Source organism: Vespula pensylvanica, chromosome 21 (assembly GCF_014466175.1).
Source record: "Vespula pensylvanica isolate Volc-1 chromosome 21, ASM1446617v1, whole genome shotgun sequence".
Taxonomy (NCBI): domain Eukaryota; kingdom Metazoa; phylum Arthropoda; class Insecta; order Hymenoptera; family Vespidae; genus Vespula; species Vespula pensylvanica.
The window spans coordinates 622,737-648,933 of NC_057705.1; the positions used below are offsets into that span (position 1 = coordinate 622,737).

Genomic DNA, 26,197 nt, shown 5'->3' on the forward strand with positions numbered 1-26,197 from the left:
CGTTAGATCATTGGACGAAATTAAATTATTATATTGTTCTATATCGTTTAATTGAAGTAACAATTGAAAGTGATCCAATCTAAAAAACTACATATCATAAACGAACGATTAAACATTCTTTTCCTCGATATTCTCTTTCCCTGTATAGAATCATAGAAAGAATATCGAATTATATAATTATTCTACGCCAAACAACGATCGCACGTATTTCTTATTTAATCTGAGAAACATTAAATCGTAAAATAAGAAACGAAAAATCAATCATTTTTGAATCTTCAACGTATCTTCGTCAACGAACGTTTCAATTGGTTACATGAAATCTCATCGATAGAAATTAAATTGTATAATCGTTTGATTAATCAACAATCGAAGACACTTTCATTTGATCGAAGAAAATAAAATTAATCGTAAAACAACGATATATGAAAGTATACAAAAACAATATTAGATAAGGAGCTTTCTAATTGGTTGTCGCGTTATCCTCGCAACCGTCTATGATTCGCCAAGGTCGCGACCAATCAGAGGATAGTACAGGAGTAGTGGCACAACGCAGTGTGAAGTTCGCCGGTGACGGACGATGGAGGCGATGGTTGTGACGATCGAATTCTCACGTTTCTCGGTAGAAGTGAGATAGATAGGGATAGAGAGGGAGAGAGAGAGAAAGAAAGAAAGAGACTGTACAAGAGAGAAGCAGACTGTACGCCGGTGGTCTGCGATCGGCGTGACGTTAATTTTGACGCGCGCGAGTGAGTGCACGAATTCTCAGATTTCGTATCGTCGTCGCCGTCGTCGTCGTCGTAGTCGTGATCGTGATCGTGATCGTGATCGAGGTGATCGTGATCGTTATTGTCGTCATCGAATCGTGCGTCTTCCGTAAACCGCCGTTCCGTTTGATTCGAGTACCGCCACCTTCTTCAACCACCTCCAATCTGAATCAATCGGAACGTTCTTTCGATCCGTTACGACGAAACAGGCGGCGGCTCATTCGCGATTATCCTTCTTTCTTTCTTTCTTTCTTTCTTTCTTTCGTTCGTTCGTTCGTTCGTACGTACGTACGTACGTACGTTGATCCGTTCGTTCGTTCGCGAATTCATCTCTCGTTCGATCTGTCTTTTCATGTTCCTTGTTTCTTCGAAATCATCGAAGAGGAACAATCACGTACACGCGTGCTACGTATGTACGTGTCGTCAACGCAACGGAACGACGCTCTCGCGTGTTTTCAAGAGATAAATACCTACATAGATGTATCCTAACGTGTATGTACATCTTCTTCGTATTCCTCGCCCTTTCTTGGCCTGGTCAACGCTGATCCTATAAAAACGTGGCTGCCAAGGACATTCTTCTCGTTTGGAAAACAAGTACGTATATACACATACAGTTTTCATTTCTTTTATTAAATAGTCTGTTCTTAGAAAATACGGACCATGTGATTTATGTATAGACTTTCCTGTATTTACACGTATGCATACTCGTTCTCTCTCTCTCTCTCTCTCTCTCTCTCTCTATCTCTCTCTCTTTCTCTCTTTCTTTCTTTCCGTCTCGTGTACTTACGTTAGTTCTTTTTTAGCGTGCGTTACGTGTGTAAGTAAGTTTTAACGGTGACGCGGCGTAGAAAGATTTCAGGTACACACATGCGATCTTCGTACTTTTCAGAGGGGAGGTTACGAAAGCTCCTCGGACGCAACCTTGATTTCGATTCGATACGCGTATCGTTAAAAGAGTTATCCTTTTGTAATAATTTTCAATCGGGGAATCGTTATAAAGTGAAAATAAAGAACGTTCATGAATGTACATCTGGTTTGCAAGGAGAGCAAGAAAGGAAAAAAGATAGTTTCTTTTGCGGTCGATGCGCTCGAATTATTTGCAGGTTCGGTTGATCCACTTAAGATTTATTTTATTCTGATTTCTTTACTTAAGAGTTTCGTGGCTTCGTCTCCCGCGTAAAAAGGAATAGGCAGTTTTTAATACCATTATTATTGTTATAGTTATTATTATATATATATATGTGTGTGTGTGTATTCTTTTTTTTTTTTTTTTTTTTTTTTTTAATCGCGTTTGTCAATTGATATGTCGCGTATGGCGTTATCGAGATACCGTTCGATACAGTGATTCGTTATTCGTGACACGTCCCAAGTGTCGATCGTCGGATTCCAATCCGATTAGTATCATGTAAACGCGTTGAAAATTATCAATTCGTGTGATAAACCATAGGATCCCAACGAGAATGGTATATAAATCTTATTGATATGCTTTTTTTTTTTTTGGCAATAACTTGAAAGAGTCGTTTAAATAGAAATGATAGGTTTACAGAGGACACGTGTAAACTGCGACAATTATTTAATCAGTTTGCACTTTTCATTGTTCATTTTATTATATCAACAAAAACCACCTATATAGTTTGTGCATTTAACTTTTTATAAGTAAATTTTTTTTAATACGTAGACAAAAATGATCTAACGTTAAGGTTATAGTATTACTTGTATTATCTTAAGTATATGGATATTACAACAAAGTATATATACTGTATAAATATATAGATATATATAGTCGAAGCCATTAATCCTTTCTAATCTAATTTTGTTTTGTCTGTGATAAGACGATATAATGTCAAAGTTATAATATTATACTAATATTAGTGTACAAAGTATTGTCATAAAGGATAATATTTATATTTGGAAACAATGAAATAATTTATAATATAAAATAACGATTAATTCTGTGGAGGGAATATAAAACGAAACTTTATAAATCTTTATATATATTAATATATATATACATATATAAATATATATAAAGTATATAAATTGATGTTTAATGTATGTAATTTCAAATTTACATAGCATTGCGAGTAGCAAACATTACCGCTTGAAATACCTTACGTAATTAAAATTATGACGAAAAATAAATAAATTTACAGAGCAAACAAAAAGACATAAAATTAACGAGATAATCGAGAATAATAAACAAAACGTATGGAGTCCCGATGGTCTCGTTGAATAAAGTCATTAATGTTTCTTTCACATGTTACACAGTAGCATAGTTTGACGTATGCATATCGGACGATTATGGGACTTTTATCTCTTTCGAGTAATAATTTCTTTCTACTTATGGGAGATATAGATAAAAGAAAGAAATACGAGGAAACTCTATCGTTTCGTTTCCCTTTTTCACGGAACAAAAACAATTCGTATTTACTCGGAAGATAATCGTTTCCTGGCATTAAAATTATCTTCATATTTTCTTTCGAATTTCATCATGCAACTTGCATAGCTAATGCCGTATGACCGACTTTAGGTGCATCCATTTTTTATTTTCTTTCTTGTTTTATTCAATCTCTCACAGTTTTTATACGTAGGTTTTAACGTAAACATTTATAAAAATATAATATACACAGGACGAGCCAAAAGTTTCTAGCTGGTTTTAAAAATCAATTACTTTTTTTCGAAACTTTCTTCAGACTTATAATCAGACTCGTAGTTTTACAATTTAGAAACAAAATTAATTAAAATTGCCGTGAAAAAAAAATCATCTATTTTTTAAATTATCGAAAAACTTTTTTGCCTCCTCGTAATCCGTATAAAATATATAAGAAGTGAGGTAAAATTGAAGATTAAATTATCTAGTTTCTTATCGAAGTAAAAGAATCGATCGATTTATATCTAATGTATATTTAAACTCTAACGTTAGATAATAGGATTAAAAGAAAATAGAATTAAGTAGATCCATTGTGAATACGTAACGAAGGTACTCAACAGATTAATAAGAATTAATACTGTCTGATACTATATAATATTGATGTTACACATTTTATATAAGTATATATATATATATATAAAATCATATAATAATTTATAACGAAAGAGTAGGATTCGGAAAACAACGATTGCGACTTATTCGAATTCGATGCGATGCAACGTTGATTCTTTTGAAATCCACTTGCATGTTATAGAGTTGCATTCGGTTTGGATCGAATTGCATTTCGCTTGTTAATAATCGAGAAATCTTTTGAAAAAGTAGTAGTAAACTTTTGTACTCGTAGATATTTCGAAACGAAAAAGCAGAGAATTTCCTCTCGAGTTGAAACTGCAATATCTCGCTGAGCTGGTTAAATCCTGTTATACAATACAAAGAAATGAAATGAAAGAAAGAAAAAAGGAAGAAAAGGAAAAATGGCCAATAAGAAACTGAAAAAAGATACGGAATGAAAGATAATATTTCGTAAGCGCTATAGCTCTGCTGATGGGAAGAAAAATTAGCCATGCATGACGTTTCGTTATGCTGTTAAACTCCATATAGTTCATTCCATTTCTATATTATCCATATTTTCAAATATTTTTACTTGCAATAAACCTCATTTATTTATTTATTTATTTATTGATTTTTTTATAACGTATTTTACTTTATATTTATCGTTTGATTTATTGAGCAATATTGTGTTAAATGTTCAGATAAGTTTAACGTAAAGTGAAATGAAAATAAATTGTTGACCTCTGTACAACGTTTAAAAGTCAATTACCCTTTTTCGAGACTGCTTATTTATTTATTTATTTCTTTTTGCGAATTGTAGAAACTTTTTTATGGTACAAATAATAGTGCAACTTTCACGCTATATATGTAATTTTGTTGCGAACGCGAAAAAAGAAATAATCGGGTTATGGAAGGTTCGACAATATTGGTTTTTTTCTGTTTCTTTTTTTAATGAAGTTCGATCGGGGTAACAGAAACGTGTGTCTCACGCTAAATTCGTTCTCAACAATGTGGAAAAGTATGTGCCGGTTTGTGACCCGTATAAAACGGCGCGCGTAATAACGGTATCCATATGATACTGCGATCTTCATTGTATCGCAGTATCGTCGAGAGAGCACTATTCTGGAATAATTTTCCAGTACTAATATAACAGTACTAGTCAAATGTCGAAAAGATAAAACTACAAGAAGGCTAGCTAGAACAATGAGAAATGTGTCCGCATATGCTTTGGCGAAAGTAGACCTAGTTTTAGCTCATTAGAACCAGACGCGTACAAATTACACTCGAAAATGTGTATCCTCTTCTTTTGCATTGAGAAAACGCGCAACAAGAAAAGGAAAAAAAAAAAAAGAAAAAAGAAAAGAATAAACCAAGGAAGTAGATACATAAAAATATTTAACACATATTAAGCAATTTTAATAACTTAAAAAAAATCATTTTTTTTTTTTTTCGGCATTTCCCAAGTTTTTAGTTAGGCTTATAGTTTTACAATCTGAAAAAACGTTGTCGCGAAAAAAGATTAATTGACTTTTAAAATTACTTTGGTACCATAGGGGTTCGGTCTAGATTATTAATTTGAAAAGAAATATATTTGATCGTTTCTTATTCATTAATTGTTCAACCCTCTTCCGTCATTCCAATATGCGATTTTATCTCGCTTAAGATAGAAAGAATTCAATAAAATCGAGCCACGGTCGAGCAATCGACCCGTCATAAATTATTACTTCTTTTATTGCATGAATAAATTTTATGACAGAAACGTCATCGTCAGGAATACTCTCGTGCAGCTTAATTATTTATATATTTAAATAGAGAAGAAGAGTTTTTTAACCCCATAATAAATCCATCTTAAAATTTGAAAGCATTAGGTAACTTTTAAAATACTTTAAAAGACCGATTAAAACGTGTTACTTTTTAATTTTCTTTTTCTCCATAATTTACACGAAATTGATCTAAAAATAGGTATACGTATGTTTATCTTCTTAGCTTTAATAACGTAATTTATATGTGGACTTAACGATTAACATATTTAAAGAGAAAGAAAGAGAGTCTTTTAACTCTAAAAGGATCTACCTTAAAATTTCAAAGCATTAGACAATCTTTAAAATACTTTGAGACACCGATTAAAGCATGTTTTTTTTTTTTTTTTATATCTTGTACACATAATCTACACGACATTGATCTTTATAGCTTTACTAATGTAGTCTTAATAATCTGACATATTTGGGAAAAAAATAATCTATTATAAAATCTTAAAATCATTAAGCAACTTTTGAAATAGTTTTAAACGGCAATAAAAAAAAAAGTAAAATATTTTTCCTTTTATTATTATTATTTCACAATTTATGTAATTTATACTCGTCGGTGTATTGATTTAAGAACGTATAAATATTTATATTCTTTTTTTAATAATGTATATATCATATGTGAAAGGCTCTCTCATATACTTTCAGTTTCAATGGAACTTTGCGTATGTGGGACGCGATAACCTTCGCCAATGAAGATCCTGTTTGACTTATATGATCTCCTACGTGTCCTCGTACATACTTTTACCTGAGAAGATAACAAAAGAAAAAAACAATTGTTTCTTTGAATACATTTATTCGAAACACATATATACAACAAACGCATACATCTTACCGGTTCTAATATATCTTGCAAACAGAATGAAAATGATCAGACGTTGTCTCAAGAACGAAAAATAAATACGGTTTGTAAAGTAGATCTTATTTTAATCTAACGATTGACAACCTTAAAATGAACAATATTGAAATAATAAAAAAATAAATGTTATCGTATTATAGGTCAATCAGGATTATATCGACAGAAAGATCGAACGTGTCGATTCTTTTTCTCTATTACACTACAGTATTAATTCAATAATCCATATATACTACGACTTGAAATTATTAACCACGACTTGAATGAAAATACCTATGAACTTAATTTTAAAAATAGAAATAATATACACAGCTGCATATATGTACTACTAATGTGTATATACATGTGATATTCAACAGCAGCTGTTTCGCGAATATCGTTATTGGATTCGCTGTTAGCTAGAAAATACATTATTTAATGGTTCTCTAATTAATTAATATCATCGGCTGCTCGGCCGTTTCCTCACCACAATATAATTTCCCAGAGAGTGAACGGTCTCATTAGTTGAGCGAAAGAGAGAGAGAATGAGAGCGAGAGAGAGAGAGATTTGCCTTTGCACGGATCAATTTCCTGCGTACCTACGAAACGCATCCCGCACACAGTATTCCCTTTCGCTTTTTAACAATTACGAGAGAGAGAGAGAGAGAGAGAGAGAGAGAGAGAGAGAGAGAGAGATACGTTGTTGCTAACCGAAACGGAGGGAATATATTTTCTGGCACGTGAAAGCAACGTAGTTTAAATTTAATTCGTCTAAACCCCGATAAAGCTTTATTTCCTAGAAAAGAAAAAGATTATAACGAATAAAAATGTAAACATCTTTGTTTCAGGAAAAGCGGAGAAAAACTGCAAAAGAATCATGTAAAATTATTTGGAAATTCAATTTGGATTGCACCGACCGATTGATTAATTGATCGATTGATTGATTCATTGGTAAATATAATAATCTTCGGATAAGAAAACAGGTCGAAAGAACGTTCGTTTTTTCGAAAGGGAGAAATAAGGAAAATTAGGTGATGCACTCAGGATTAAGAGGGTCAGGACTCGAGGGAAAATGTTTCGCTCCAAGATTCGCATTCACACGTGTCAAGTGATTCTTCTAACGTCTTTGGTATGGTTTCTGGTAGACGTGATGGTACTTATGTTCTATTCGGATTGTATCGGAGGATCCGGATGGGGTTGTTCCGACACGAACAAGCAAACTCCGACGGAAGAAAGTCAGCCACATCCTCAAGCTATGAAAAGAGAAACTGCCGATCTACAATTATATAATAAAAGAAAGTACAAGCAATCGGAATTACATTTATGGAGACCTGCGAAGGTCATTAGAGAAAATAAGGGTAATCCAGGTGAAATGGGAGCAGCCGTACATATCGCTCCTGAACTCGAAACTAAACAACAAGAGTTATTTAAATTGAATCAATTTAATCTAATGGCTAGTGACATGATATCTTTGCATCGTTCTTTAAAGGACATTAGACTCGAAGGTTGTAAAACGAAAAGGTATAACAAGTATCTTCCGGATACTAGTATCGTTATCGTCTTTCATAACGAGGCATGGAGCACATTGTTGCGTACCGTTTGGTCCGTCATCAATAGATCGCCTAGATCGTTATTGAGGGAGATTATTCTCGTTGATGACGCTAGTGAACGAGGTCTGTATTACATTTTTTTTTTTTCTTCTTTTTTTCTTTACGCGTCTCCTATTCTAAAGATTCACGAGCTTTGTAATAATGTTAACGTGTAACTCTTTCAATTGCAGATCATTTAAAAAAGGATTTAGAAGAAAATGTTAAAACTTTACCCGTACCAACGTACGTCTATCGCACGAAGACAAGATCGGGTCTTATAAGAGCTAGATTATTGGGAGCGAAACACGTGAAAGGTCAAGTTATAACGTTTTTGGATGCACATTGCGAGTGTACGGAAGGATGGTTGGAACCATTGCTTTCAAGGATAGCAGACGACAGGACAATCGTTGTATGTCCCATCATCGATGTAATTAGCGACGATACGTTCGAATATATACCTGCCAGTGACATGACTTGGGGTGGTTTCAATTGGAAATTGAACTTCCGATGGTATAGCATTGTTGTTATTCCATTATCTTATCGTTTAGACTCGTTAGACGTAGATACGATTTTTTTTTTTTATATATAAATTTTCTAATGGAGAAACTCCAATTAATAAGGTACAGAGTCGCACAAAGAGAAATGGATAGAAGAAACGGGGATAGAACGGCTCCTCTACGTACACCAACGATGGCAGGGGGTTTGTTTTCCATAGATAAGGACTATTTCTATGAGCTTGGTGCGTACGACGAAGGAATGGACATATGGGGTGGTGAAAATCTTGAAATGAGTTTCCGAGTGAGTTTTCTCGCTTTACGTTAAAGTAATCGATAATCAGTATAATACTTTTTTTTAACACATTATACCTTGTGCATTATGTTTTCTTTTTTTTTTTTTTTTTGTTTACTTTTTTTTACTAACACACTGGCTGTTTACAAGATAAGAAAATTCAACGTTTGTCTCTCTACTTGATGATTCTATAAATGACTTCTCTCTATAGTCTCCTTTCTAACATTTTCTTATTTATCTCGTCACACATTTGCTTATTATGATTAACAGTTTCATCGTCCGAAACAGAGAAATACCGATTGGTAATCATTACGGTTGTATGAAATTTTCACTTGTATTTCTATTTTTAAATCATAAGTACCTTATAGGTATGGCAATGTGGTGGAACGTTAGAAATCAGTCCATGTTCACACGTGGGACATGTATTCCGCGACAAGAGCCCGTATACGTTTCCTGGCGGTGTCAGCAAGATAGTTCTACACAATGCGGCCAGGGTTGCCGAAGTCTGGATGGATGAGTGGAGAGATTTTTACTATGCCATGAACCCAGGTTAGATAAATAAATGCATAGTTCTATCTTAATCGATATCCGATATGATTCGAATAATACAATTAAGTTTTACTAATAAACGACAACTACTACGAAATTTAATGCATGTATGCTGGAAATAATAAGCAGACGATATGCTTCAAACCGCAAATAGTTTTATGACTCACTTTGACAAAAAAATCATGTCATATATATATAAGAAAAAGATATTAAACAAAGTCACGTGAAAATAAGATTAATATAATATGTACAACGGGTATCTGATATAAATTATTGTTAGCAACATTATTTTGTTAGTGGTTTTTCTTTTTTTTTTTTTGTTTTCGTTTTTTTTTTCTCTTTTTCTTTTTTATTTGTCTTTTTGTGTTTTTAGTGTTCTAAAATACTATTGAAAAAAATATTTAAAGTATGATATTATTAAAACTTTGGAATGGTTTTTTACATCTTGCACATTTGTTGCGTGATGTTTTTATCTATATCATACATTTAAATAGCTGCATTGCAAAGGTGTAAGAAGTTTAGTCAATTTATTGCTTATAAACTTAAACATAGAAAGTAGATGAAGCAATTTCATAATCACTTGGTATAATGTTAAAAATGTTTCTTGTTTGACATGTTATGCGAACATAGGGGAAACTACAATAGTTACAAATAATTATGCTTTCCATTTTTGATAATGTTTGATTGATTTATTTGATATTCTAATATGTGTGAAATGTAGCCTTAACCACTCATCCATCCAGCCAACTAACATAAGATATTGCTTGCCTTTGATATTTGTTTAGCTATATTATAGGAATCCACGGGAGAGAACGAGGTCGAGAATTTGATAACATACATAATATATTTTCTGATTTTCTTTTTATTATGTAATTTTATTGTACCTGCTAACACACTAACACAACTGAGTTGGTTAGATATGGATGTGTGGTGGGACATTGGAAATTGCAACATGCTCACACGTTGGACATGTATTCCGTAAGTCAACTCCGTATACCTTCCCTGGTGGTACCAGCAAGGTAGTGAACCACAACAATGCGCGCCTCGCGGAGGTCTGGTTGGACCAATGGAAGTACTTCTATTACAACATTAATCCAGGTAGCACTAACACCAATGTCTCAAAAAAAAAAAAAAAAAAAAAGAAAGAAAGAAAGAAAAAGAAAGACAATTCTTATACAATATATATCTATTATTTATATATAATTCTGTTTTCTTTATTTTGCATGTATCTTTTCTTTTGGGTGGTTAGCATGTTTTTGCAACTAACACGATTGCTTTATGGTTTTGGAATATTGCTTACTTCTATCAGATACCCGTTCATGTCCAGCTTAGGACTCTATTTAATTGCAAGATTTTTAATCAGTATTTCAATTTCAGCAGCGAGAGGGTATTGCTTAAACGTAATCGAGTTTTTTTAAAAAATCCTATAATAAAATTTTCGTTGTTACTAAAATCACGTTATCACTATCGCACATAATATTTTTACAGTGTACGAGTTTCCACACGAATAAATAAAAGCCATATCACGAGATTCTTTTCACTTTCAAATATCTAATTATTTGTTCGTACCTTGATATGCTCATGGTATATACTATGGTCATTCTCATGGGCAAATATTAATATATCACACGTGGCAATTTCTTTATTTAGCACATATCCTGACATATTTTATTATCTCATTTTCTACTAATATATATTTACATTCTGATAGTAAAATATGATGCAGTTATCCTTTATCAAAAATAAAACTTTGCAGGTGCAAGAAACGTAGTCGTCGGAAATGTGTCGGAACGAATAAAACTAAGAGAACGTCTTAAATGTAAGAGCTTCAGGTGGTATTTAGAAAATATTTATCCTGAATCTCCAATGCCACTAGATTATTATTATCTTGGTGATGTTAAAAACGTTGATACGCATACCTGTTTGGATACTATGGGTAGAAGAACAGGAGAAGTTGTTGGCATTAGCTATTGTCATGGACTAGGTGGTAATCAGGTGTGTTTAGGATGTTTGAATTATAAGAAATAACTTACTTGTTATGACTTATACTTACATTGGCAAAATATCATAAATTGTAGGTGTTTGCTTATACGAAACGACAACAAATAATGTCGGATGATATGTGCCTTGATGCAGCCAGCCCACAAGGTCCAGTTAAAATTGTTCGTTGCCATGGGATGGGTGGTAATCAAGCATGGGCCTACAATGAAGAGGTATAAAAGATAAAATTCTTTGTAACATTCATTTTTTTTTTTTTTTATGTAAATAATTTTTTGCAATTACTTAACTACGAATGTTGTAGACAAAAATGATCGAACACACAAATACAGGCCATTGTCTGTCAAAACCACGTTCGGGAGATACCTCGCAACCTGTTCTTGCACCGTGCGATTCACATAATGTTGGACAAAAATGGATTATGCAAAGTAAATTCAAGTGGCAAGCCAGCTAATATATATTGAGCTTAAGTGCAAACCTCTATACAATATTTGTTAATATATTTAATAGATTATAATCAAGGAACTGACCATAAGATAATATCGCGGCAGAACGATAAGTATTATGACTGATAGAAACATAGTCGCTGTATTATGTTTTGTCGATTCATTGAATTGATATATCAATGAAATGGACATTGGGAAAGAAAGTAGCTTCGTGTGAATTTCATAATAAGAACAAAACGCTCGCGAATTAAATACTTCATTTATTTCTTAAGATAAATATTAATTAGACTTTACTAAGACCATGGTGTTTAGTTACTGCCATTTCTTATGGTATGCCTTGATTAATGTATGAGGATAAAAGAAGTACATTTCTGACTGTGTGAGAACGTGCAAGAGTGATACAAAAAAAAAAAAAAGAATAAGAGAATGAACTCTTTAACGAGCAGTAACAGAGAAAGCATATCAGAGACCACTGTTATAAATAAATACTTGTTGACATAAAAAAAAAGAAACATATTTGATAATTTGGGGTGCGTGCAATGGCAGACGTTTGAAAGATACTAATCTATATGTGTGAAGAAAAAAAAATATATAAGGATATGCTAAATTTGTAAGTGTCACAACTATGATTGTGTGAGTGTTGTTAGTATGAAAGTGAAATTCATGGTGACACTACTGGTTATACTAATTATAGAGAACTTGTATCGTACAATCCATTATTAGTTAGGGAAGAGCACTGAATCTTTTTATACCGATACTTCTGACAGTTCCTTGCATTTCATTCGTAATTAAGTTGTTATGCTTTTGTTTCAATAAAAGCAAAGATTCTACTCATCTTTTTCACTAAAGCATGATGAGATTACATTTACGAGATTTTAGTTAAATATGAAAGATTACCGGCTGTTGTTTGTTACAATCTTGTTATATATCTTACATATTCATTTAAATTTATGACATATGTCTTCCGCATTTTATTAATAAAGACTTCATATTTTTACTGTAATAGAATAAATAACTATTCTTCGTAGATATTACATTCTGCTTAAACATAGTTTATTATTGCAAATATCGCAGTTGAACAAAAAATGTTACACCATTGGATAGGAGTAAATAGATGTCTTTCAGATTCTGGCGCCCTTCCCTTTGATATAAATTTTCAAAAGAAATTGCAATATTCGTTGTAGTTGAGACAATTACTTTTTTTGTGCCCGTGTAAAATAATCTCTGTACTTCCTAGATTTACAGTTAGTAACACGTGAGTAATACAATTTTTCTTACATTCTCAACACATCCATCTATGATATTTAGAACATGTTGTGTACCATAGTGAAACTTTAATACTCTGCAACATTAGTATTAAAGAGTAATACATTATTAACACTTATCTATTTAATCTGAAAAAAAAATATTATGGTGATGGTACAACAATAATTTATCATTTATAGCCTATATATGTACATGTAATTAGACTTTTAAAACAGCAATGTTTATTTTTGTACAGGATTTAGATTGATTTTATATATTTGAAAAAGAGAGTCTAACAAAAATTTACAGTTAAACTATTCAGATTCAGTAAAACATGTTCACTGATGTAAAAAGAAAACAAGAAAAGAAAAAAAAAACAAAAAAGAAGACGAAGTGATAGTATTTCCATGTCATGTCATTCCATATATTGCAATCCTAAGTTTATTTTTTAATACACTTCTTAATGTTTGCACAGAAAATGAAGTACAAATACCTTTGTCTTAAATAACACAATTGCTTCATTGCGCATTCACGATACATTGATCAAATCGAAATCTTTGATCGTTTTGTTTTCTGTATTTTTTAATGTTTTTAGTATATATAAAAACATGTATATATATATATTTGCAAGTGTTAAGCTTAATTATAGTAATGTCCAACATAGAAAAAACCAGTGAAACAAACTTCCAATGTTTTAATATCTTAAAGAGTGTTATTCATTTACTCACATATTCCGTCTTGAATTTTTTTTTTTCTAATATGCTGAAAGTCAGAAGATGCAAGTTTAAAGACAATAAAGCAATCTACACATGTTCCATTAAGTTACATAATATATATTCTATACTTGTAAACTGTAAATTATACTACTTAATTTACAACAAGTTTTGAAGTAATCTAGTGTACTTACATTGTATGTAACAATTGCATGAAAAAAAAAAAAGAACATTTACCGAAGTTACATAGCCTCGTATACTTTATAAAAGTATAAATCATTGGCAATAGTAAAACAGATTTTTAATAAGTGAATCAATATTCATTTCTAAACGTTTAAAAATTACAAATCCTCTAATCAACATAAATCTATGAAATCTTTTTTCGAAATATGTATATATACACACAATTAATTACGTTTGTAAGAAATATACATTTTCAATTTAATTTTTATGAAAATTACAAAATTATAAATAATTCTATATAACAATGCCTTAAAAAAAGGTATACGTATCCTCGTGTGCTACTTACCTGTGAAGTGAAACGTGTATAGAATATGACTAATTTGCCAGCTTTTAACAAATAAATTATTTGTTATATGCATCTGCACTGTACAGATTTTTTACATTCTAACTGCAATGTATATTCTTTTATATAGATCAATTAATACTTATGTTGTTAAAATATAGTTCATTGTACATAGGTAAATATAATTAGGTGTGATACCCTGAATTTTTGAGTCCAATGTGCCTCAAAGATAGAATACTATGACTACTTAGCAATGTATACATAGAGTTGTACTTTTTCAAAACTATTTGTCTTAAATTTGAAGTAAAGTCATTTAATGAGGGCAATTAAATATAATTGGATTATAACGACGCTTTGAATAAACTAGACTTTACTTTTATTATTGAATGGCTCTGGACACTTTGTAACTTATTGTATACTTTGTTATTTGTTATCTTTTTTAATGTTAATGCAAACATACAACCTGTAACTTCAATGTATAGGGTGTTAATTCATAAGTCAATTATACTCGTAAAGTTAAATCTATGACAATATAAATTTATGAGTCGGGAGATGAAATAAAAATATAGATGTACAAAATGTATGTTAACGTATTTATTATATACATTTACTGCTCTTTAACTTCCCTTAATCTTCGAACTGCCGACCTAGTCGATGCAGCAGCAGTCGTAGAATATACCCATGCACCTCCTGCCACTGTTCTTTTACATCGTTTACATGACCAGATTCCAACGACACTGCGTTTCATAGCATCCTATAAAAATAGTAAACAGAAATCGATTAATATTATAACGAAATACGAACAATATATATGTGAAGGATATATGTACTAACCTTGCCACAGAATGTACAAGTGTATTTACTGTGCTGTGTTATTTCCATTTTCTTAACCATTTTCCTGAGAGAAGCTCCATATCTGGTGCCATATTTTCCTGTGATTCCAACCTTCTTTGTACGCTTAGCCTAATAGCAGAAAACAAAATTTGACAATAATCAATATATCTAAAAAAAATTTTTTTTTACACGAAAACTTTTCAACGCGCATCACGTTATTGATTTAACCATTTTGATATTTCGATACTGATGATCATTAAAAAAAAAATATATATTAAATAAAAAAAGAACAAATTTTCACTTTGGAACTTTTAATATAAAATATCACAGCACTCGAAACGAAAATGGAACAATGTCACTACATAACCTCACATTACGATTTTACTTAAAAATACAACATTTTAAGATAATGCATGTACAAGAAAATTGTAAAAAATTATAACATGATATATTTTTAATATTCTTTTAAATACATTCAAACGATGTAATTAAAAATAACAGATTTGACATCTTACCATTTTGCACAATTACACGACACCTTCGTGAAAACCGGAAGAGGGAACACGAGCGCTAAAAACGATTCTAGTGAAGTTAGCGCGCACCGGAAGTACATTGGAATTCAAGAAACAAAATCATTGAATGATTTTTTGACAACAATGATATTTAATAAGTATAATAATAGTGATTAAAATAAAAGAGATATTATAATCAGCTCTATATAATTAATTTTCATATTGATATATATATATATACACATACACACACGGACACAGAATCATGTAAATATATGAGATAAGATTTTATATAATAAACAATTGATTAAAGCTTACGTAATTCATAAAAGAATTCGCTAAAGATATAAAATTATTTTTATAAAATAGAATTAAGGATGAATAAGTTCGTATTATATGCATCTACTGTACCCAAGTTCATGATAACACGATAATTGTATCGACAATCGATAAAATCTATATATAATATATAGGTTTTATATAACAAAAAATTGAGTGGGACTTGCATAATTTATCAAAGAAATTAGTATAGATATAAAATAATTTTTATTAAGAAGAAAACAAAAGAGGATTCAAGTTGATTATTATTAAGTAAGATTATTTTATAGACACTCTGTACATACGAGGTTCGGTGGCGGCACCTTCCGTTAGCCGACATATACAGGGTGCGATCGCCTATGAGAACACTTCTAACACGAAGAGGGGACTAGCACGAATGACGTAGCTATAGACACAGTGTGAAAGTATTAGAAACAAGGAGCAGTAGCCTATTCTGTGTACGTTGATGAAACTGTCCTCTGTTACTCATCTTGTCGTCACCGTTGGATTACAAATATAATAAATTCGCGGTGAATCACGAATTATAGCTGATTTGTTCGTTAAAACGTTTCGTAGGGTCATAAAAGGATCGTTGCTGAGAGATAAAGCTGGAAGGCGTCGATCGATACGAAGGAGACACCGGCTAAGGATGGTCGTTAAAATCTACGTATCGGGTATCAGCGGGAACAAGGAAGTGAGTATAAAAAAAAAAAGAAAAGCGCACATTTTCTTTCGATCGAACGATAACCTTAAAATTAATGAACATTATAATATTCGATAAAATAATGATCCACTCGAAGATCTATACCCGATTGCGATCGTACTACCGGCCCCAATCGATTCTTTATGACATTTCACGCTTAACGACCTATGGTGTATCATATTACAATGAAATTCATAGAATCGGACAGTGGTCACTGTCACTCGTACTATCATTACGCTATATTACGTCCCTTGGGATCGGGAATACTTTTATACATATGTTATAACTTTTAATCTTTCAACGTGTCAATGATCGTCCGAGTGATTTTTCAATCTCGTACCGTTGGTGAAAGTTCTCTTATACTTTGTGTTGCTTCGATTTTCTACTGTTCTTTTCTTTCTTATTACACTTTTCATTGCCATGGTATACTTTGTGTATAGCTTCACGCTTTTATGATATTGAATTAAATATACATATATGTGAATGCGTTTTAAAGAGAGAGAGAGAGAGAGAGAGAGAGAGGGAGGGAGAAAGGGGATTCGATTTTTCTCATATACATTTCTAATCAATTATTTTTTTGACGTATTTTTTTTTGTTTTTTTTTACAAGTGTTTTATTTATTGTAGAAACTGTAACTACAGTATGTTATTTTTATCTTAAGTATAATCAATGAAAAATTTATCACATTGTTGAAAATTATCTTAGTATCATTGATGTATAATGTTTGTTAATAGGTGAAGAAAAGACAGCAGCGGGTTTTAATGATATTGGATAGTAAAAATGTAGATTATGAAACTATCGATATAACCGAACCAGGAAAGGAGTTGGATAAAGAGTTTATGCAAAGCAATAGCGTTGGAAGAGACAGTAAATATCCTTTACCACCTCAAATATTTAATGAAGATGAATATTGTGGGGTAAATTTTGAATTTTCTTTTTTATATTTTATGTTTGACAACGACTATAATGATAATAATAATTAATGTAATTCTAGGATTATGAAGATTTTGATATGGCTAATGAGTTAGACGAATTAGAAAAATTTCTTAAAATAACACCTCCAGTTAGTCCAGAAGATATTTCTCAAGATTCAAAAGCACAAAACAATGATGTTCAAGAAAATGGGAACACTTCGAGTCGAGAGGTTTGTTATTAAATTAACTTTGTTATGTGGAATTAAAAAAAATATTATTTCTATTCATAAAAATTGGATATAATACCTAGTGTTATAAAAACTAAATAACATATTTTTTCCATTATTAATATTGTTTTTCGGTTAAAAGTTTAAATCTCAGAAATTCTATGACCTATACTTATTTTCTAGGCTTGTGTCCTTGATACTAAATTTATTTTGTCTACTCATAAATACTACGTATTTGTTGCAGCCATCCACAGACAAAGATGCAGCTACAGTAAAATCAGAAAGGTATGCACTACGAAATATTTGATTGCATAATCTTACAAGTAGTAGATTATATCGAATTCATTTGTAAACTATATAAACAAATTAGTGATTTACTGATATAACGTATAATATAATAATTTTATATTGTGTTAATGTAAAATTTTTTAATTCTAAAAGATTATTAAACTCTGAAAATATTTACCACTTTAGCGCAGAAGATAGAACAGATTTGCCAAACGATAATGATCCATTAGATGGATCCAAACCGACAGAACTTGATGGTGGAACAAAAGGGAATGAAGAAGATGTAGAACAAATGGAAGAAACTGGCGATAAGAATGAAGAGAAATCTGATGATCAAGAAAAAGAAGAATAGAGGTAAATATGTTTGTTATGTTAGAATAGGCCAATTTATGAACTTTGCAATTATTAACAAGTTCATTTTACAGAATTATGACTATCATCTTTTTAAGGCTGAGTGAGTATACTGCCACTACCACTTTTCTGAACAACAGGATAAATATTAATTGCATTGTATAGGGTCATCCATATGCAATACTTTTTTTAGAGCCGCGATGAATTGAAATCAAAAATCTATATCAATCTTTTTTTTTTTTATAAGATACAAAATGAGATTTTATTTTATTTCATAATATTAGTTTATATAAATTTTTAAGTCGTTGAATCGTTTACACTATATCTCTCCATTGCTTCTCATTACAGTTCTCATATCGAAAGTTATCAAGCATATCTTTTGTTCATTATTATCATTATAATGAAAAAGTCAGATCGGAATTAAACGTATTATAATAGTATGCTGAGATTGTTAGAAGTTTAATGAAAAACTTAGAAAAGAGTATATATGATATCTAAATATATATATATATATATCTACTAAATTATGCTCTTCTTTAAAGGAACAGTATTATTCAGCCTCTTTAAAGTTTCTCATTTGCGCATGTTAGCTTACAAATTGCAAGTATTTTATCCAGAAGATTAATTAGAAATTTGATTATTTTTTATCCTCATCTATTCGTGTTATTATTCTTATAGAAAGATAATAGAGAATGAAAATTCTTTGTCCAGCAATTTTTTGCTATGAAATTGTATTATTCTTTAGGAATATACGTAATGATTTACGGAGAAATACGGCAATGACATTTGAAAGACAAATTAATTATTGTATAAAAATAAATGAGAGATGAAGGATTAATGATGCATTCAAAAATTAGAATACCAAGAGATTTATTAAATATAATCGATCAAATGTAATGTTCTCATGTAAATGTATATTTATTGTTTGAAAGGAAATATGGAACAAGTAACAAAGTTGCACTTCCTTTGTGACAAAGCATTTTACAAATATTTAATATACTTTAGTCATAAGAAAAAGACAAGTGACCTAATCAACATCAGTGTATATACTGATAGAGTATTGTTGATAAGGAACAAAACATCTTACTCGTTTCAAACATCAAATTTTTAGATTATTGAGGTCTTTTTGTTGCTTATTGAATAATAAAAGAATCATTTAAGAAATCAAAAGTTCAATCGTACAATCGACATATTTCTAAATATATATTTTGGCAATAATTAGCAACACTGCTACTGAAACGTCTTCAATTTTAAATTACAGATGTTTCTATTTATTTATCTACAATTAATGATAATTTTATTATTGTTTACACACGTTTATACAGCTTTACATTCTATAATAGCTATTTCATCATTGAAAGGCCTAATATCATTATTTTTCTCTCCTATTATTTATCAGAAAATTAAGCTTTATTATTACATTTACATGCTGGTTATGGTTAGAATATGTTATGCTTGAATTATTATAATCTACAAACTTCTATAATAAATATATCATATGAAACAGCTTATGTATTCGAAATAGTTTTGACATTTATAATTTAAAAATGTCAAACATTAAAGAATTTAATTGCCTTTTAGCAGAACTAAATCTGATGCATTATATATTAGGTAAACAATATATAGGTGCTGGATAATAATGCTAAATAAAGTTTACTATAATAGATTTTGAATAAAATACGTATATTTGCAATATCAGAATTCTTCATACATAATATATACAAATCATAACAATTATTTATATTGCGTATGATTACCTTAAAAAATGTAATAAAAAAAGATTTAATTTATATATACAATTTCGATTATCTACATATTACTGTTAAACAAAAAAAATTATAATAAATCCTTTTATAATATATACACTATTGAAGAAGTAAAAATATTAAATTTCCAATAATATCATGTGAAAAATATGTAAGATACACAGTTGAAGGAAATATTTTTTTAAACAAGATGGTAAGTAATGCCTAAAAACTTAATTCTTACTTAATACATAAAAATCCAATATATCGTAAAAACATTTATTGTTGATAAATTACATACAAAATATTTTTAATTTTTTCTGTAAAATTTTTCACCCGATCAACAATGAATTTTTAATTCTATATAAAATATGTTGACATTTTACAAATATACATTTACATATATGTTTATGTAACTATTACTATTACAATTCTCTGTTCTGCAATACAAGGAGATATTGATATACAAATATATGAAAAATATTCTGTGCTATGAGAAATAAATGTTTAAATTTCTATAACTATGAACATAGTTTAACAAAATGTATATTATAAAATAATGAATTTATTTATTAAATAGCTGATTTAAAAGAAACTTTAAATTCTGTACATTATAAACTATTCCTTAAACAATAATGATCACCAAGGCACATATGTATATACTCTACACAGCCAAAAAAATAAAAGTATATTTTACTTACTATAGCTTTGCTTATTATTATTAGCTCTTTGAATTTATTTATTGATGTATAAGTCATCTCTTTGAAATTTGTAGGACATATGATAGAATTTCTCTATTAGATTTTCTTCAAAAATGTTCCCACTGTACACCCGTCTCCCCTATGTTGTAATAAATTGTTCCTGAAAACAACAATTTTAAATGTGCTTTGGATAATTACAATTTTTATATGAAGAAAAAAATATTCTAAATCTAAATCAAGTCTCTTATTTATTCACAGAAGTATTATTTAAATAATAATATTAAGTACTAATAGAGAAAATATATAAGTTATATCAGTATCACCTAGATTTTGCTTATACAAATATTAAGATTATTTAATTATTATCATTACTTGTCATCATCATTTACAATAGATTAAAATAATCAGATATTTATTTCATTGCAAACATTATTTCTTCCTACATGAATATATGTTATAGCATATATGTTACTTTTTATAAAGATTTTTAAAAAATTATTAGAGATATGCGAATATCATTTCATTTTTTATATAATCATGAAAGTATGAGGCTCAGTAAACAAATACTATTATGAATGCAAAAGAACTAGTCATTTTATTATATTCAATTTGCTTCTCAAATTGCATATGTCAAAAGAAAACAAAAATAAATAAAGGGTAATTGGTTTATATAAGTTTTCATTTATTTTAGATTAATCGTACTAACTAACAAATATCCACTGTGTATATGTTTATTTGTATACTGATCTATAATGCTACTTAACATTGTTTCTCAATGCGCAGGTATGCAAGTATGAAAAATGTTCCTGCCAGTTTGGATATAAATAACAGCTGAAGTAGCAATTTTTGTTTAAATTTATGGGTCATGATGACAGACATCTCTACATATACTTGATTAATATAATCATTATGATTATTTTTTTTTGCTACTTCTGCAATTGCTATTCATCATTTGTTTAATGCAGCATTTTCACAGGCACATTGTAAGGCAAATTGTTTGCCGACAATATTATAAAATAATAAAGATAAAAGTATAAAACAATAATGGAAAGAGAACATATAAGTTTATCAACAAATAATAATACATTCTATAAACCCCTTTGATTTTTTTGTATTTTCTTTGTAAAAATATATTATAAACTTTTTGTTATCACGTTTTTTTTTTAAATGTGGCTATCCGTGAAAATTGCTCTCTTTATGAAATAAATTATTATAAAGTATGAATAGCGAAAAACAGGAGAATTTTCTTTTTTTTTTCTTTTTTTCTTTCTTTTTTTTTTCTTTTTTTCTTTTTTTTTTTGGTAAAACGCATTTCAGCATGGTATAAAGATGCACCCAATTACTGACAAATATTGATTATATATGAAATTATGATTAGATCTTATATCAAAAAAAAAAAAAAAAAAAAAAAAAAAAAAAAAAAATTAATAAAATTACTGAAATACGTTTATGATAATAGATATATGTATAATAAAATTTCATTATTGCACACACCACTCTCAACAAATTTTTGTTGAACATATTTCTTTCACATACAGATTCGAACATACATATTCTTATTATGAGTGTGTTGCAATTTTTGTTTCCTCGTTTACATAACAATATGTATTATACTGAAATTCACATAAGAGTATGAATATATATATATATGTGTGTGTGTATATATATATACATATATGTATGCATATACACATATATATATACATACACATATATATTTATATAAATATATGCAATATTTTCACAAAAAGGATAATGTATCTACTAAAATGCAATATTAATCAATAAGGCAAATATACATCTGTAAATCGCTAAATAGCAAAATTTCATAATATAACTTTGTGTTCATTTTCGATTAATTAATGATAACACAGAAGAGAGATATAACACAGATAATATATCGCATTTTTTAAGATTCACAAAGTAATTTGTAGAATTATCTAATACCAAACTGATTTACAAAATATACCCATAAAATATGAATAGTACGATCTTTATGAATACTTAAAATATGATCTTGTCTATTGTTCTAATATAATAGAGAATTGCAATTTACAAATGTTTGCACTTGTAAAAGGAGTGCTTAAGTAATTATGCAGTCATATTAATGCATATCATATACAGATTATTGTGCTTTCTGAGTGTTTAAATCTCTTCAGATGCACATCCAATTAAGAAATGTATACAAAAAATCTATGCTTGTTTATCATTCTATAGATAGAAAATTATATGAAGGAATCAGATTTGAGAGAAAAATTTGTATTGTTTAAATCTATAGTAAAAACGCTCAGAGAATTTCTTAGTAATTAATTAAAATAATCATGAACAAACCGCTATTAAGAAATATATTTTATAGTCCCTCAAATTTAACGTACGTGGAATTAGAAGTAATTTTGTTATTGAGATAATGATTTTATGTTGATATTATGCTTATTAAGAACATTTTAAATCTTGAAACAAGAGAAATAAAAAGAATGGTAAGAGATCTCAAATGTTCCGTTTTAAAAAAAATTATGCATCTTTCTGTTTTATAAAATTATAGTATTCAGAGGTCTAAAGTATCAAATATATGATTGTAGTGAATAATATTTGCAAAAGAAATTACATAATTCTCTTTATGAATAAGATATCCGTAAATATCAAAATAGTATTATGATTGGATAATATGGTATTATTTAATCTATAATGTGGTAATCTTTGTTTTATGAATTAATTATATTACGTATAAAGACTACGTTTACTATACAACCACTTATTGATCATCCATTGAAATAGTAAACTTTGGTTACTATTTCGAAAAAGTATATGTTAATGCAATATATACTTTCAATTAGACATATCTGTAACAAGAGCTTAAGTTTACCTCAAACAAAGTTATATCATATAAATAGTAGTTGCCTCAGTATATAAAAGTTAATTATGTACATTATACTTTATCTTGAAAAGAAATAAAATTTGAGGATACCAAGCAGAACATTCCTGCCAAAAGTTTCATATGTTTCTAAAGAAAATAAGATGCACTACTTAGTCTTACAGTAAATAGAAAAAATTAAGTTGTAGAAGGTTGACACATGCAACTGGTAATCATTAAAACAATTATAATAATATAAATTATACGTGCTAGAACATATTACTGACTTAACTGACCATCAAAGAAAAGTATATATCTTTCTTTACTATAACCTGCTTTGACTCGATTAATATACTATTGCAATGTATTATATTGTTATTAAATTTAAGATGATTCATTAAAGGGAACAATAAGTTAAAGCACTACGTGCTTTTAATCATAATAATAATAACTTCATCAGGTACTCAGTATAATAAAACTGACTGAGAATAAACTTATGCTATAGCAATATCGTATCTCTTGTATCAGATATAGACACAATATATATATAGTATAGTTTTTCTGTGCACCATGTAACCTTCGATAACTAAATTTTCTTTTAGTTTTATATTATATATTTTCTAATAATATAGTATGCTCTGGATTATATGAAATATAATTAATCCGTACCAAAGTATTTTTGTCCAAAGTGATTTGGTGCAATACAATGAATCTCTGAGGTCAGGATCTTCATCTGTAATACAAAAACCTAACTTAACTTCAAAATCTAAAATAGGATAGTATATCTTATTAATTTTGCAAATATTAGACGCAAAGACTATAAATAGAGATCGTATCGTTTATATGCATGTACTTTTATGTCATCATCGATACGACACGTCGCTATTGTCTATAATGATAGACCGTGCGTTTAACCAAATAGATTTTTTTTCATATCATATTTTGTTATTTCTAGATATCGAAGAATATTTAACGAAATTTTTCCGATTGGCTTACCTTAGGAAAGACAGTGACCAGAGTTTTGGCTGCAACTGGAGTACAAAATAAATTTGACAAGATGATATTTTCTTCTAATACATTATGTTCCTTTAAGACGGCTATGGCCTTTATCACAGTATTTCCCGTACCTGAATATACGCGTTTATAATAATAATAATCAAATATTCATTTCTTCTTAATGTATGAACTATTTACGTGCTATATTAAAGCCGTACGCTTACCCATTATAGGGTACATTAATAAGACTTTCCTTTCTGCTATGTCATCTGGGAATTTGGCATAAACAACCCTAGCTTCGTGCGTATCGGCGTCACTTTCTACTAATATCTTACCAATTCTTATACTACGACAACAGTCTCTTAAGCCCTAAAAACATTAAAGAACTTTCTCACATATACGTATAAACATTAACAATTTATATTTTATACATACTTGTTCCATTGCTTCTCCACTTCTTATGATAGAAACACCACAATTACCTTTTTGATATTTTAAACCATTGTATTCTGATCCGGTCGGCGTTATGACCACACGTTTAGAAAAAGGCAATTGATTTAAACTTTCTTCTATAACGAGTCTAATCTAAAATTATAATTTTGGTAATAACGTACGATATCGATAAAAGTTATTTGAAATTTTTTATAAACGAACGAATCCAAGTGTCGATGGTGTAATAATAATAATTGTAAGATATTAACGATAATTGTAACATTATATTATATTGTTTTACTTGAGATTAGGAAACATATGTCTTACCAAACGATCGGCGTAGAACTTGAAATCGCTCCTCGTGGTATTCCTACGAATAAAACACAACGTGTCATTAATTGACATTAATCGTAATTACATCATTTAATATGAATTAAAGTATCGAACAGTTTCGTTGATCTCATTGATCGTTATTACAGGATGATAAATTATATATTAACAAATAAACATATAATAGTGATACTTACTTGTCGCGTAAAATCGTTTGTAATTCTTTAACTTGATTGTTACAAGGTAATAATTTTAAATTCGGCCCATAATCTTCGCTAATGTCATTATTTTCATTTACTAATAATTTTTTGACAACTGGTACGGTATCTGCAGTGCCCATGTCTCTTCGAAGCACACACGTTCAGTTAATTTTATAATCGGTAACAGCCGTTAGAAGATTGAACGCATTAAAAATGAAAAAAAAACGAAAGTGATCACGAGTCATGAGTGAACGGGAATGACTACTCCTGTCATAATGTCGTTCGAAATCTACCTTTTCGACGAAGCCATTACGAAATGTCACTTATCTTTATTTCCTTTACATTTTTATCTTTATTTCGAACAAATTCATTCGGTTTTATCAATATATTTTCGATTTAGTTTTTTATATGATAAATTTAATCGATATATATTTCTTTGTGATATTTTGATCGTAATTCGAAAAGAATCATTTTCCCGCTTTCAAGATTTTCCGATATTTCCTTGCAGATGGAGCCACGGGTTCTTTATCTCTTGGAAGGTCTTACTAGATAA

At 29.6% G+C, this 26,197-nt stretch overlaps 4 protein-coding genes across 8 annotated transcripts; 2 read left to right on the forward strand and 2 right to left on the reverse strand.

Moving 5' to 3' along the window:
• Positions 1-573: 573 nt before the first annotated feature.
• LOC122636365 (polypeptide N-acetylgalactosaminyltransferase 5) lies at positions 574-14,825 on the forward strand. Of its 3 annotated transcripts, XM_043827509.1 has the most exons (9): positions 575-1,358; positions 6,201-6,457; positions 7,236-8,060; positions 8,168-8,486; positions 8,597-8,774; positions 9,134-9,314; positions 11,071-11,309; positions 11,393-11,527; positions 11,617-14,825. In XM_043827509.1, the coding sequence occupies exons 3-9, from the start codon at positions 7,460-7,462 to the stop codon at positions 11,764-11,766; spliced, it is 1,803 nt and encodes a 600-aa protein (XP_043683444.1). In that variant the 5' UTR covers positions 575-1,358; positions 6,201-6,457; positions 7,236-7,459; the 3' UTR covers positions 11,767-14,825. The 3 variants fall into 3 exon arrangements, with proteins under 3 accessions (XP_043683443.1, XP_043683444.1, XP_043683442.1); XM_043827508.1 differs by lacking the exons at positions 6,201-6,457; positions 9,134-9,314 and adding an exon at positions 10,232-10,412 and having other exon boundaries at positions 574-1,358; XM_043827507.1 differs by lacking the exon at positions 6,201-6,457.
• On the reverse strand, positions 14,815-15,742 carry LOC122636368 (60S ribosomal protein L37a). Its single transcript, XM_043827515.1, has 3 exons — positions 15,592-15,742; positions 15,077-15,205; positions 14,815-14,996 (listed from the first exon to the last, which is right to left on the reverse strand). Exons 1-3 carry the CDS (start codon positions 15,592-15,594, stop codon positions 14,850-14,852), a joined length of 279 nt encoding a protein of 92 aa, XP_043683450.1. The 5' UTR covers positions 15,595-15,742; the 3' UTR covers positions 14,815-14,849.
• Positions 15,743-16,233: 491 nt separating this feature from the next.
• LOC122636367 (SH3 domain-binding glutamic acid-rich protein homolog) lies at positions 16,234-21,877 on the forward strand. 3 transcript variants are annotated; one of them, XM_043827513.1, is made up of 7 exons: positions 16,234-16,364; positions 16,483-16,600; positions 17,344-17,526; positions 17,604-17,753; positions 17,995-18,035; positions 18,225-18,392; positions 18,464-21,877. In XM_043827513.1, the coding sequence occupies exons 2-6, from the start codon at positions 16,556-16,558 to the stop codon at positions 18,388-18,390; spliced, it is 585 nt and encodes a 194-aa protein (XP_043683448.1). In that variant the 5' UTR covers positions 16,234-16,364; positions 16,483-16,555; the 3' UTR covers positions 18,391-18,392; positions 18,464-21,877. The 3 variants fall into 3 exon arrangements, with proteins under 3 accessions (XP_043683448.1, XP_043683449.1, XP_043683447.1); XM_043827514.1 differs by having other exon boundaries at positions 16,284-16,600; positions 21,619-21,877; XM_043827512.1 differs by having other exon boundaries at positions 16,285-16,600.
• Positions 20,682-25,879, reverse strand: LOC122636366 (uracil phosphoribosyltransferase homolog). Its single transcript, XM_043827510.1, has 7 exons — positions 25,642-25,879; positions 25,442-25,484; positions 25,118-25,267; positions 24,907-25,051; positions 24,683-24,813; positions 24,356-24,419; positions 20,682-20,995 (listed from the first exon to the last, which is right to left on the reverse strand). The coding sequence occupies exons 1-7, from the start codon at positions 25,782-25,784 to the stop codon at positions 20,943-20,945; spliced, it is 729 nt and encodes a 242-aa protein (XP_043683445.1). The 5' UTR covers positions 25,785-25,879; the 3' UTR covers positions 20,682-20,942.
• Positions 25,880-26,197: the final 318 nt, after the last annotated feature.

Excerpts from the sequence above, each read along its gene's own strand:
- LOC122636365 (XM_043827508.1), top strand. The coding sequence starts at position 7,460 with ATGTTTCGCTCCAAGATTCGCATTCACACGTGTCAAGTGATTCTTCTA. Across the intron at positions 8,487-8,596 it reads TGGAAATTGAACTTCCGATG|GTACAGAGTCGCACAAAGAG; the intron begins GTATAGCATTGT and ends CCAATTAATAAG. Across the intron at positions 8,775-10,231 it reads ATCTTGAAATGAGTTTCCGA|ATATGGATGTGTGGTGGGAC; the intron begins GTGAGTTTTCTC and ends TGAGTTGGTTAG.
- LOC122636367 (XM_043827513.1), top strand. The coding sequence starts at position 16,556 with ATGGTCGTTAAAATCTACGTATCGGGTATCAGCGGGAACAAGGAA. Across the intron at positions 17,527-17,603 it reads ATGAAGATGAATATTGTGGG|GATTATGAAGATTTTGATAT; the intron begins GTAAATTTTGAA and ends ATGTAATTCTAG. Across the intron at positions 18,036-18,224 it reads GCTACAGTAAAATCAGAAAG|CGCAGAAGATAGAACAGATT; the intron begins GTATGCACTACG and ends TTACCACTTTAG.
- LOC122636368 (XM_043827515.1), bottom strand. Across the intron at positions 14,997-15,076 it reads CTTGTACATTCTGTGGCAAG|GATGCTATGAAACGCAGTGT; the intron begins GTTAGTACATAT and ends CTATTTTTATAG.
- LOC122636366 (XM_043827510.1), bottom strand. The coding sequence starts at position 25,784 with ATGGGCACTGCAGATACCGTACCAGTTGTCAAAAAATTATTAGTAAAT. Across the intron at positions 25,268-25,441 it reads AGTTCTACGCCGATCGTTTG|ATTAGACTCGTTATAGAAGA; the intron begins GTAAGACATATG and ends TTATAATTTTAG. Across the intron at positions 24,420-24,682 it reads TGGTCACTGTCTTTCCTAAG|ATGAAGATCCTGACCTCAGA; the intron begins GTAAGCCAATCG and ends TTTGTATTACAG.